The sequence below is a fragment of the Crinia signifera genome, chromosome 9 (assembly GCF_055691185.1).
Source record: "Crinia signifera chromosome 9, ASM5569118v1, whole genome shotgun sequence".
Classification (NCBI taxonomy): Eukaryota; Metazoa; Chordata; class Amphibia; order Anura; family Myobatrachidae; genus Crinia; species Crinia signifera.
The window spans coordinates 142,602,998-142,616,736 of NC_139225.1; the positions used below are offsets into that span (position 1 = coordinate 142,602,998).

The 13,739-nt window shown below is 50.0% G+C and overlaps 2 protein-coding genes across 2 annotated transcripts in view; one reads left to right on the forward strand and one right to left on the reverse strand.

Annotated features, from left to right (window-relative positions):
• Positions 1–10,779, reverse strand: part of LOC146036181 (neural proliferation differentiation and control protein 1-like) — a 67,049-nt gene extending 56,270 nt beyond the window's left edge. The window contains exon 1 of the mRNA XM_083160036.1: positions 10,658–10,779. The gene's annotated coding sequence lies outside the window, so the exon portion shown is untranslated. The remainder of the gene's footprint in view (positions 1–10,657) is intronic.
• A 307-nt stretch (positions 10,780–11,086) lies between these two features.
• On the forward strand, positions 11,087–13,400 carry LOC146036178 (heat shock 70 kDa protein-like). The gene has a single exon (XM_083160030.1). It carries the CDS (start codon positions 11,440–11,442, stop codon positions 13,372–13,374), a length of 1,935 nt encoding a protein of 644 aa, XP_083016156.1. The 5' UTR covers positions 11,087–11,439; the 3' UTR covers positions 13,375–13,400.
• Positions 13,401–13,739: the final 339 nt, after the last annotated feature.

Below are 13,739 nucleotides of genomic sequence, written 5' to 3' on the forward strand. Positions count from 1 at the left end.
CCACTAGGTCGACTGGCAGGAAGGTCGACCTGACTTAAGGTCGACATGGGCCAAGGTCGACATGACTTAAGGTCGAATTTGCATAAAGGTCGACATGAGGAAGGTCGACTGATCATAAGGTCGACATGGGTTTTTCACTGTTTTTTGAGCCGACATGTGCCGACAGGCGGTATTTCATGCCCTACCATCCACTAGGGCGTGGTGGGAGAATAAAATAGTGTGCCGAGCGTAGCGAGGCACCGTGTCCGAAGCATAGCGAGCGAAACGAGCGATGCAAGGGTCTGATTCTCATTGCCAACTGTGTCCATGTCGACTGTGTCGACATTCGGATAAAAAACAGTGAAAAACCCATGTCGACCTTATGACCAGTCGACCTTCCTCATGTCGACCTTTATGCAAATTCGTCCTTAAGTCATGTCGACCTTGGCCCATGTCGACCTTAAGTCAGGTCGACCTTCCTGCCAGTCGACCTAGTGGGGTCGACCTAATGACTGTAGACCTAAGTTCATTCTGACAGATGTCCCGATTCCCTTTAATCATGTGCGGCATCATGTGTAATGGGTACTATGGTGTGCGGCATCATGTGTAATGGGTACTATGGTGTGCGGCATCATGTGTAATGGGTACTATGGTGTGCGGCATCATGTGTAATGGGTACTATGGTGTGCGGCATCATGTGTAATGGGTACTATGGTGTGCGGCATCATGTGTAATGGGTACTATGGTGCCATCAAGCAAGAACCCTCTAGCAATGAGCACGTAGGTAAGCAGCACTTATGTGGCAAATATGTAATGGGCATTACAGTTTGATATGTATGTAATGGGCATCATGATGTGTGGCACAATGTGTAATGGGCATTATGGTGTGTGGCCTTATGTGTAATTGGCATTACGGCGTGTGGCTTTATGTGTAATGGGTATTACGGAGTTTGCTAAAATGTGTAATGGGCATTACTGTGTATGGTCTAAAGTGTAATACCACACCCCTTTTTGTGATGCCACGCCTCCTTCCCATGAGGCCACGCCCCCTTTTTGCCGCGCGGCTACGCCGCGCAAAGGTTCCCCTACTATTATGTCTACATCTGGGACCACCCATTACCATAATTCTAGATTCGCCTATGTCAGGGCAGTATAGAATACATGCTGTCACTCCATTACCAGGGATTAGTACTGACTGCCGCTCCATGTTACTGCCCTGCACTGTGCACCAGGTCACTCAGAGTGGGGCTCATTTGCTAGCAGTGTAAGTGTAATATATCCATAGAAATCCGCAGCACACATTCAGTTATCTGCTGTCACTGCAGGACATAGAGCCCAATTCAGGCCTAGAAATCCCAGCACCAGAAACCCTGCCGCACTCAGAGGCGCTGTCACAGCAGATCAGGAGAAATCCTGGATGGAACCGGATGTTTTCTACATTCATTTTAATTAAAATACATTAAATCAGGCATGTCAAAAGTCCGGCCCGGGGGCCAATTGCGGCCCGTGATGTCACTTCAAGCAGCCCACAGCCTCCAGCGGGTGACTGGAGGCTGACGTGGGAAGCACAGCACAGGACTCTAGAGGTGTGAATGGGGGCAGGCTGGGGGACATACAGTGAAGGAGGGGCATGCTGGGGGACATACAGTGAAGGAGGGGCATGCTCGGGGACATACAGTGAATGGGGCAGAGTAGGGGCATACAGTAAATGGGGCAGAGTGGGGGACATACAGTGAATGGGGGCAGAGTGGGGGAGATAAAGTGAATGGGGGCAGAGTGGGGGAAATATAGAGGTCAGGCGGGGAATATACAGTGAATGGGCACGCTGGTGGACATACAGTGAGTGGTGGCAGGCTGGTGGACATACAATGAGTGGGGGCACGCTGGGGGACATACAGTGAATGGGGGAATGCTGGAGGACATACAGTGAATGGGGGAACGCTGGGGGACATACAGTGAATGGGGGAAGAGTGGGGGATCATTCTGATGTGATTAATGGTTCAAAGAATGTCAGGCTGAATGGGCGGCCCCCACACACGTCACCATATCTGGCCCTCTTTGCAAAATCATCATGTGGAGAGAAAGCACATCAAATATAGCGTCAGCTAAAATGAGGCTTTGGTACAGGATATACTTAAAAGTCCAAGAGAACTTTACCTGTAGCTTGAATCTGAGAATGAGGCTCGGAGTCGGATATATAACTTATATTTATGGCACAGTCCTTTCTAAAGACTAAAAAGTGTTATTGTCTCTTATTGGAATTATATGGATCCGGATATCCACACTATAATAGACATGAATAATAGCCAGATGGTATAGATATATAAGTATAGTCCCCACAGACCTCCCGCTGTATGAAAAAATGGTTTCTCGCCAATAGTATGGCATAGACCAGGGGTGGCCAACCGGTCAGAGGTAAAGAGCCAAAAAATATCGGTAGTCAAGCTAAAGAGCCGACATCATGCGCGCGCCGAAGACGCATGCGCCAAAAAAAAGGGGCGTAGTCTATTTTGACCCCTTGGGTGGGTGTGATACAAATATGCCTCCAATAGTGCAGTGCCATATATACATATGCCCCCAATAGTGCCAGATACACATATGCCCCCCCACACGGTGCCAGGTATGCCCCTACGGTGCCAGAAAGCTGGTATGCCCCCACAGTGCCAAAAAGCTGGTATGCCCCCACAGTGCCACAAACTGCTATGCCCCCACAGTGCCACAAACTGCTATGCCCCCACAGTGCAAATTTCACAGCAGCAGCACTCACCATTGTTGCTGCTGCTGCCGGGCGGGGAGAGGACAGTCTGGCATCCCCCTGCAGTCCTGTGATGTCACCGAGGGTAGGAGAGCACAGCACACCGTGCGTCTCCTTCCCCTTCACTTCCCTGTGACTGGGCCGTCCACCAATCAAAGCTCGCTGGCCGGCTCCTGATTGGCTGCTGGCCCGCGAGCTCTAAATGGCAGACGGCCCAGTCACAAGGATGGAGAGTAAGGGGTAGGAGAGATGCGCGATGCGCACTCTCTTCCCCTCAGAAGGAGAAGGGATTCAGGGAACCGGCAACAGGGGGGACTGGGACAGATGGTGGGCGGCGGGCAGCAGTGGGAGCAGGAGCCACACTTTACAAGGGGGAGAGCCGCATGAGGCTCAAGAGCCACGGGTTGGCCACCACTGGCATAGACCTTAAGGATATTGTCGCTGCTTGGGAATCACCTCCACCTTTCTCCCACTGTTATTATAGTTGTTCAGTGCTGCTGGTGCTTTCAGGCTATGGTCCAATGTGCTGTACCAAACCTGGGGTCTGGGCAGGTGGTATCCAAGGGTTGCAAACCTTTCAGAATGCTGGTCTTCTCCCTCGACGAACCCACCCCCCCTTCCCATCGGCGGGGGTCTGTGCGACCAAATGACGCATGTTACATCACTGTAGCTCCCCCGCCGTGCACTGCCTAAAATACCGGCATTGCATGATGTGGCATGTCCACAAGGACCATTGTAGCTCTGCCTGCATCCTGCTCCTTTGTTATCGCTTCAGGGGCCCCTTCCCACTGTCTAAAGGAACGCCCCTTAGCGCTGTACTCACTGGCTCAATAACATGTTTCTCCGCCTGCATAAGGAACTGAGGAAGCCCTGAGCAGGCAGGGTAACGCCTGCGTTCGCTGGGGTCCGCCCAGAATGTCTATGGGCACGCCCACCATTTTTCTGAGAATGCCCATTAGACGCTGGGGATCCACCCAGGAACGCCCCCTGCCTGTCACTAAGGTTGATAAGAAACTTAGCCAAAGCCACCAGTGCTGAGGGGGAAGGGACAGGTAGGCCTCAAAGGATGGATAGCAGAGGTTGCACATGGATACAGTCAGTCCCTGCTCCCCCCAGCTCACAACCCATCACTGGGGGGCCCCCGGCTATGCCCATATCCTCCTTCAGGTCCTCACAGCCTTCAGCTTCCTTTATTAGCACAGTGACTTTCTGACCTTCCTCCAACCAGGTCACCAGAGAAACTACGAGACCAAGGGGCTCATTATCATATTTACAGCCAGAAATGTAGTATCCCCCCGAATGTATCATGGAGGGACCGCAGCAAGAATCTCCAATCCCTGCTGCTAGACCATTGTAGCATATGGGCTACAGACCTCACTGCTGGCTTGGGTCAGTGCTAACTGCGCATGTGCAGACCCCCTGGCACCAGTGAAGCAGATCGCAGTTACGGGTCCCCTTTGGCGCCCTTGTCCCTGCAGAGACATACATCCCAGCAATAGGATCACATATTGCAATGCGATCCTGGGTGCAGTGGCGTAACTATATATTTTGCGCCCCCCCGCCAAAATTTTTCGGCGCCCCCCCCCCCCCCATTCTCATACCTGCCGGTCACTGTCTCCCTCAGTCACCGCTGCGCTGCTGCCCGGCCGCATCTGCGTCACTGTCCCGTCACTCGCTCCCGGCGCCGGCTCCTGCTGATAATGAAAAGTGACTCTTAGAAAATGGCTGCCAAAACTGTCTGCAATACGGGGGCAGCCATTTTCTAAGTATCACTTTTCATTATCAGCAGGAGCCGGCGCCGGGAGCGAGTGACGGGCAGTGACCGCAGATGCGGCCGGGCAGCAGCGCAGCATGTAACTATAGCCCCGCAGCCCCCCAGGCGCCCATAGTTACTCTGCGCCTCCCCGCCATGGCGGGGGCTGCGGTGGCTTAGTTACGCCAGTGCCTGGGCGGTAGATCCTGCCCATATTGCATTGCATATGCAATCCTATAAAAATGGGCCACCAAGATTAAGATGTGCATTGTCAAACAGGTGTACAGCTGTACCTGTTAAAGTGACCACTTTAATGTGTATGTATTTATATATACAGTACAGTACATATATTTGCCTTGTATTAAACTTCTTCTTTTTGGTATTGGGTAAATTAGTGGACTTGTGTTAAGTTACAGAGGGGCAGATTTATTAAGCTCGGTGAAGTGATAAAGTTTCTGTTCTTTACCACCGGCCAATCAGATCCTACCTGTGAAGTTACAGGCTTGGTTCGAAACATTACAGGTAGGAGCTGATTGGCCGGTGATAAAGAACAGACACTTTATCACTTCACCGAGCTTAATAAGGGGCACATTTATCATGATCACATTTACAATGCGATCTGGGCGGTATATTACTGTAAAATGCGATCATTTCGCCCCCATGTATCATCTGGCAGGGCGCAGGGACAGGGCTCCGAAAGGAGCCCCTCCCTGCGAAGCCCTGACCCGGAAGCCGGGGGGTCTGCGCATGCGCGGTTATGCGCTGACCCCCCCGCAACCCCGCTGACCACACTGCCCGAGCGGCAGTGCGATATGTAGCCATAGGCTACAACGGGCTATCGCCACATTAGAATGGCGATAGCCCAGGGCTGCGATGCCGGGCTGCCCGATGTTGATACATCAGGCAGCTTTGCATCTCCCATAGAAACCTATGGGGGATGTGGCCGGCGGCGGTGCAGGGGGGGATCGCAGCTGGGATCGGAGATCCCGGCTGCGGTCCCCTTTAATACAGTTAGGTGATACTTAGTATTTGCGGCTAAATCCCCGAAAACGTGTGTTTTCGGGGATTTAGCCGCAAATATTGCTTGATAAATGGGCCCCTTAATCTGCCCCACAGTATGACACATTGGGGGTTATTCTAGTTCATTCTTTCTGACAAAATCCTTCTTAGATGGACAAAACCATGTGCACTGCAGGTGGGGCATATGTAACTTGTGCAGAGAAAATTAGATTTGGGTGGGGTTTTTCTTCAAAGTGAGATCTATATTGCAGTGTAAAATAAAGCAGTCAGTATTTTCCCTGCACAGAAACAAAATAACTCACCCAAATCTAATTCTATCTGCACATGTTACATCTGCCCCCCTGCAGTGCACATGGTTTGGTCCATCTAAGAAGGATTTTGTCAGAAAGAATGAACTAGAATAAACCCCATTGTCCGGACTCCTGATGGTCGTCTTGTGTGGTTCTCCTTGTTTCTCTTCCCCACAGTGCAGTTTCTATATGACATTGGCTTTTTCATACTTTAACCTGGATGACATCAATGGGCTCTGGCCTACATAAGGAGATCTGTCCCAGATACCACTGCTTGGTTATTACAAGTCGTCCATTACAACTCATGAATCCGGATCCCCAATTGTAGCCCATGACTATGTTCCTTGGCTCTCCTTTGCATGTTCCACTGCAATCTTGCCATATACTGACCAGTGGCTTTCCTTTAAAGTTCCATAAGGTACCCAGATTCCAGATGGTGAAATCCAGTCCAAGGCCAGAATTGTACAAATACCTGCACCATGCGACCAGATGCATCTACTGCACCATGTATAGGGTGCTATTATTTTTAGTGGAAGTTGGAACCTGACCATTTAGTTGCTAGTTGGCTCCTACCTCCGCATATCTGCAGCAAGTGACACAAGAAAGCTGTCTTTCCTTACCTTCGGACAATGGGCCTTATTTTGGTTCATTCTTTCTGTCAAAATCCTTCTTAGATGGACAAAACCATGTGCACTGCAGGGGGGGCAGATGTAACATGTGCAGAGAGAATTAGATTTGGGTGAGTAATTTTGTTTCTGTGCAGGGAAAATACTGACTGCTTTATTTTTACACTGCAATATAGATCTCACTTTGAAGTAAAACCCCACCCAAATCGAATTCTCTCTGCACAAGTTACATCTGCCCCCCCCTGCAGTGCACATGGTTTTGCCCATCTAAGAAGGATTTTGTCAGAAAGAATGAACCAAAATAGGCCCATTGAGAGGAATGCGTAAGATAAAGCTTGTTATGCTAGGGCATTGTAAAAGAACGTCTGCCACCCTAACCATGGTAGATATTAATGTGATACCCAGCCAGTGCTGGGAATGGCAGTGAAGTAAGAATTGTACACCAGGCCATCTCATCACAAACAGCAAGCAGTTTATTTTCAGTTCGGACAGGGTTATCACGAAAATAACATTTAAGTCATTGTCCTTCTCCCTCCAGCACAACCTTCGTTTAGATTATATATATATTTACTGCCCGTCCCTGCACTCTGCTTCGCCCCGGCCAGGCTCTACCTATGTCTGGTTAGCGCTGACCCCCGGCAGACCCCACTGCCCTGCTGACTAGAGCGACACCTAAAAATGGTCAAAATACCATAGATCGACATTGACAGACGGTTGATATGAGTTTTTCACAGTTTTTGGTGTCTATGTCAACATGGAGACCATATAAGTGTACAGCGTCCCCTCTTACTTCAGGCAGTGGGCCTTGATGCATTTAGCACACTGTTATATTCTCACCCTACGCCCACTTGGATAGTAAATTATGCACCAAGTCGGTCTAAAAAACATGAGGAGAGTCGTGACAGGCGGGAGCCTGCAGCGAGATCCCAGGTACCCACCTACCCACCACCTCTGGCATACTTGCGCTGCCTCCCTACAGGGCAGATAGACCACCCCTTGCACCAGAGACCCCACACAGAGGTGACCCCAGCATACCAGTGCCCAGTAAGAGAGGAGGTACAATACATTGTGCACACAACCCCAGTACTTTTCCAGAAGTAGGGGATCCTTGGCCCTATTAGGAGAGGGCATCTAATCCCCAACACCATTTCTTCTGGGGGACCCATGAACAATATCTCCTCCCCCCCCCCCCAGGATAAAACCCTACGTGTCACCCACCTCAGGGTCAGCATTCTTCCCCAAAACGGGAATCTGTGCTATCACCCCAAATCAGGAGAGTCTGCCTCCTTCTGTTTTAACAAAGCCATGTGGGAACTGACTTTGCTGTCCCTACCTCCCCAGAAAGAGGGGACCCTCAAGGCAAATCTCCCCACCCAACAGGTCCAGGCTATTTATCCGTAGGAAGGCCTGCCCGACTTGTGACCCAGGCTAGTTATCCCTAGGAAGGCCTGACTGACTTGTGACCCAGGCTAGTTATCCCTAGGAAGGCCTGACTGACGTGTGATCCCTCACTATTGATTCGTAGGAAGGCCGGATTGTCCAGTAGAGACACCATCCCCGGGAAGTTGTTAGGGTCATTCCTGTGCACAGGCCGAGTCCTAGACTCGGGTTCAGGACAGTAATCGGGTACCGGTCCCGTTAGGTTGCACATTGTTAGGCGCTGTAACATTGTGGTTATTAGAATAAGTAAAGTGTATTTGGTACGTTAAGATAACGTTCTTGTGGGTTAACCTTGTATAAGTTGTCTTCCCAGGATGTGGGGGGTGTCTACTCAGGTTCTGATTATATTAAATTGCACTAGATAGGGCAGCATTGTTATGTAAATTCTGTCATAGTAAGTGAGTGACTTTGATTACGCTGCATTGTGTCGTTAACCTTGTGTTTATCGTAAATTGATTTGTCTACCGCTGTGACCTACCCTCTTGTTAGAGAGCAGGTATAACCCTTTTAAACATCTGCTTCCTCAAATCTGAATCTCACCTACTGTCGCCTTTTCGATACCCCGGATTAAAGATCCGAACCTACCGTGTACACCACACGCACCAAACATTGCAGACGGTGGGTGGTGGTCGGCGGGCCGGGGTACTCGTCCATGGGAACACCCAGCGTCTCATGGGCGTTCCTATGAAACTGCTGGGCGTTCCCATGGAAACCGTCCAGTGATGTTGGTGCCGGGCAGCTGACATCGGGTGATGTCAGCTGCCCGCCTATTTCCTCTCGAACGTGCACGCATATCTGAGTGACCTGAGAGTCGCCGACCATCGAAAGATGTGGACGTTTCCCCCATGCCTGTAAATGGATGCTAATTTAAAACAGGGATGGGGAACCTTCGGCCCTCCAGCTGTTGAACTACACATTCCAGCATGCCCTTCAATAGATTTAGTATGGCTGAATAGCAAAACTGTAGCAGTGCATGCTGGGGTATGCAGTTCAACAACAGCTGGAGGGCCAAAGGTTCCCCATCCCTGATGTAAAAAAATCCATTTGCAGGCCGTGCGAATGAGGGGGCGGCGCATCTCCATTCACAGGGCGGCGTCTGGTGGAGTCAATCAGAATAAGGTCCTAGGACACCGAGGCAATGCAATACAAGGCTGCAATTGTTGGCTCTGACAAGGCCCCAAACTACTGCAACGCACCTCCACCCCCATTACCTTCAACAAACGTTCACTAACTCTCATTTTGCATCCAAATTCACACTATGGGGGAAATTTACTAAGATGGGAGTTCTATTTCATATACAATGCTGCTATAGGCAACCAATCAGATACTCTCTGTTATCTTATAGAAGGTGCTAAATAAATAAGTATAATCTGATTAGTTGCCCATAGCAACATCCCATCTTAGTAAATATACCCCTATTTCAATCGCTATTCTGGTTTGCACAGCCGTACACATACACAGTCATTGTAATTTGATAATCGAATGGAATCAGATCTGGTTAAACCCCATCATTCTTTTTTTTTTTTTTTTTATTGCGTCTTTATTTAGTTTTCAATATCAAAAACGAACATAAACATACATACATACAATACAAAAGTAGTATCAGTTTCCCAGACATAGCATACTACACAGTTCTTTTGTACCGTAAGAAGACATATACATATACATAGACATAAACATGATCACAGCATGACTACCCACACTCCCCCTGACAAGACCTCTCCTACTTGACCTCCTTCATTTACCCTGACCTATTGCACACACCCAGGGCTATTTTTCAGTAGGCTCCAGCAGGAACCAAGGCCCTTATTCTAGTTCACTCTTTCTGACAAAATCTTTCTTAGATGGAGAAAACCATGTGCACTGTAGGGGGGCAGATTTAAAATGTGCAGAGAATTAGATTTGGGTGAGTTATTTTGTTTCTGTGCAGGGTAAATACTGGCTGCTTTATTTTTACACTGCAATATAGATCTCACTTTGAAGTAAAACCCCACCAAATCTAATTATCTCTGCACAAGTAACACCTGCCCCCCCTGCAGTGCACATGGTTTTGTCCATCTAAGAAATATTTTGTCAGAAAGAGTGAACTAAAATAAGGGCCTCAGTTCCTGCTGGAGCCTGCTGAAAAATAACCCTGCACACACCCCATTTTACCTCCCTGGACTCAGCACCGAACCTTTGGCCCGTTGGACCTAGTTTTGAGAGGCCCTCTCTATCTAGGGGTTTCGCTCTGCTGTCTATGCAGCCTACATGGGTTTTAACATTCCCTAAGCCATCGGGACTGTACAGTATTACATCCACAGAGTCAACAACATCGGAGAAAAAAAATAAATAAAAGGATTAAAGTGAAGACATTATTAACTATCTAAATATTCAAAAGTGGTTTTATACGCCTTTTCCTACAAACTTTATATCTAAGTACCACCTATCATCTAGCAGCCAGTGATGGGCTGTCATGGTAGTTCAGCATGGTCTCCCAGCCATCGATGGTATAACACCGATAGCTCCATTTTGCCCAGTACTATGCCCCGTGGTGAAGACATCGATTACTCAACCCATTGTTTCTGTCCATGCGCTTGATAGTATCAACAATCGATGGAAGAACAGTCGATGGTTAACACTAGAGCTACACCTTGCATTAAACAACATCGATAGCACAATGCTAACATTTAGTTAGGACCCTCGTTCAGCATCGACAGCCTGCCGCAAAAGGAGGGAGAATTATATGCCATTGATAAGCTCATCTAACATGCTGCAACCCCCGAAACTGCTCTGCCGCGGCGCCGCCACTAACCCAGCTCAGTGATTGCCCGACAGCTCCCTCGGCTCTGAGAGAATTTTCGCGATGTTTCTCCGGACAACTAGAGCTCACAATCCGACAGCAGGAGGGGCGTGACCTGTGGCACCTAAGCGCTTCCTTTTCCTGCAATGTTCCAGAGATGTCACACGCCACGCCCCCTCCTCCCGCGCTGATTGGTTACATCATTCTGACATAAGGCGTCCATGGAGAAACATCGGGAAACTTCCCTCAGACCGATGACAGCCGCCGCCGCTAATTGGTCTGAAATTCTAGCACGCTGGAATCCTCGCGAATGTTCTGAACTAATGCTGCGCGGTGATTGGCTGTTCAACGGAGAACAATCGGGAATGTTCGGGACAGTTGCTGAGCGACGCAAAGAGCATAGCGAGGACCGTGCTGTTATTGGCTGTGAGGGTGGTGACGTCCCAGCGCCAGTGCTGTATATATGTGGGTTGTGTGCCCGGGTAAAGCAGTATCACTGAACTACAGATCACCGGTTACAGCACCTGCCTGACCTACAGCGCAGCCTGATATCACTGAGCACCAGATCACCGGCTACATCATCTGCCTGACCTACAGCTACTACAGCGCAGCCCATTCCCACTGAGCTTCAGATCACCGGTTACAGCACCTACCTGACCTACAGCTACTACAGCACAACCTGTTACCCTTGAGCAGAACATCACCGGCTACATCATCTGCCTGAGCCAGCAAAGGAACCACCCAGCCCGGCTACTGCACCACAAGACTCCCCTGATACTGACTAGCAGCATACAATGGCACCAAACGGGGCAGCTATTGGTATTGACCTGGGCACCACCTACTCCTGTGTGGCCATTTTCCAGCATGGCAAGGTGGAGATCATTGCTAATGACCAGGGAAACCGCACCACCCCCAGCTATGTGGCCTTCACTGACACCGAGAGACTGATCGGGGATGCTGCCAAGAACCAGGTGGCGCTCAACCCCCAGAACACAGTGTTTGATGCCAAGCGGCTGATTGGGAGGAAGTTCACTGATGCTGTGGTGCAGTCTGACATGAAGCACTGGCCCTTCCAGGTGGTGAGTGATGGGGGAAAGCCCAAGGTGAAAGTGGAATATAAAGGAGAGGAGAAGACATTCTCCCCTGAGGAGATCTCCTCTATGGTGCTGCTGAAGATGAAGGAGACCGCTGAGGCGTACCTGGGCCATCCTGTTACCAATGCCGTCATCACCGTGCCAGCTTACTTCAATGACTCTCAGCGACAGGCCACCAAGGATGCTGGTGTAATTGCTGGACTCAATGTACTGAGAATCATAAATGAGCCCACAGCAGCTGCCATTGCATATGGCCTGGACAAGGGAGCACGTGGGGAGCGTAACGTCCTCATCTTTGACCTGGGAGGGGGCACCTTCGATGTCTCCATCCTCACCATCGATGATGGAATCTTTGAAGTTAAAGCTACTGCGGGTGACACTCATCTGGGCGGTGAGGACTTTGATAACCGTATGGTTAATCACTTTGTGGATGAATTCAAACGCAAGCATAAAAAGGACATGAGCCAAAATAAAAGGGCCCTGAGGAGGCTGAGGACAGCCTGCGAGAGAGCTAAGCGTACCCTGTCCTCTAGCACCCAGGCAAGCATTGAGATTGACTCCCTATATGAGGGTATTGATTTCTACACCTCCATCACCAGAGCCCGCTTTGAGGAACTCTGCTCTGACCTCTTCCGTGGTACACTGGAGCCTGTTGAGAAGGCCCTGAGAGATGCCAAGCTAGACAAATCACAAATCAATGAGATTGTCCTAGTGGGTGGTTCCACGCGCATCCCCAAGGTGCAAAAGCTGCTGCAGGACTTCTTCAATGGGCGAGAACTGAACAAGAGCATTAATCCAGATGAAGCTGTGGCCTATGGTGCAGCTGTCCAGGCTGCTATCCTAATGGGAGACAAGTCTGAGAATGTGCAGGACCTGCTCCTGTTAGATGTGGCTCCTCTCTCCCTGGGCTTGGAGACAGCCGGAGGGGTCATGACTGTCCTCATCAAACGTAACACAACCATCCCTACCAAGCAGACTCAGATTTTTACCACCTACTCTGACAACCAGCCGGGTGTCCTCATTCAGGTGTATGAGGGTGAGCGAGCCATGACCAAAGACAACAACTTACTGGGTAAATTTGACCTGAGCGGAATCCCCCCTGCTCCCAGAGGTGTGCCCCAGATTGAGGTGACCTTTGACATAGATGCTAATGGCATACTCAATGTGTCTGCTGTGGACAAGAGCTCTGGCAAACAGAATAAGATCACAATTACTAATGACAAAGGTCGGCTGAGCAAAGAGGACATTGAGAAGATGGTGCAGGAGGCCGAGAGATACAAAGCTGACGATGATGCACAGAGAGAGAAAATTGCTGCCAAAAACTCACTGGAGTCTTATGCCTTCAACATGAAGACCACGGTGGAAGATGAAGCTCTGAAAGGGAAGATCAGTGAGGAGGAGAAGAGGATCATATCTGAGAAGTGTAAGGAGACCATTTCCTGGCTGGAGAACAACCAACTTGCTGAGAAAGAGGAGTATGCCCACCAGCAGAAGGAACTGGAGAAGGTGTGCCAGCCCATTATAACCAAGCTGTACCAAGGAGGAATGCCAGGTGGTGGTATGCCCGGCTCCAGCTGTGGTGCACAGGCCAGACAAGGTAACAGCTCAGGGCCCACCATTGAGGAGGTAGATTAACCCCTTCCCGACATTTGACGTACATTTACGTCATGGCCGGGAAGCACTTCCCGACACATGGCGTAAATGTACGTCATGGCTTTAAACTGTCACCGCGTCTATAGACGCGGTGACAGTTTCAACATGTCTGCTGTCCCTGACAGCAGACATGTCCGTGCATGCCCCGGGGGGGCTGCGATGCCGCCCCCCCGTCGGCGATCGCTGTGATTGGCTGTTCAGTGTGAACAGCCATTCACAGCGTTTTCCTGTGTCACCGGCGAATAACGTTCGCCGGTGACACGGGATCAGAGGTGATTGGTGCTGTAAAGTACAGCACCAATCACCGCGGGGTGTAAGGGTGACACTGGTGTCACCCCACCTCACCC

What these genes read in the sequence shown, in the direction of transcription:
- LOC146036178 (XM_083160030.1), top strand. Translation starts at nt 11,440, where the DNA reads ATGGCACCAAACGGGGCAGCTATTGGTATTGACCTGGGCACCACCTAC.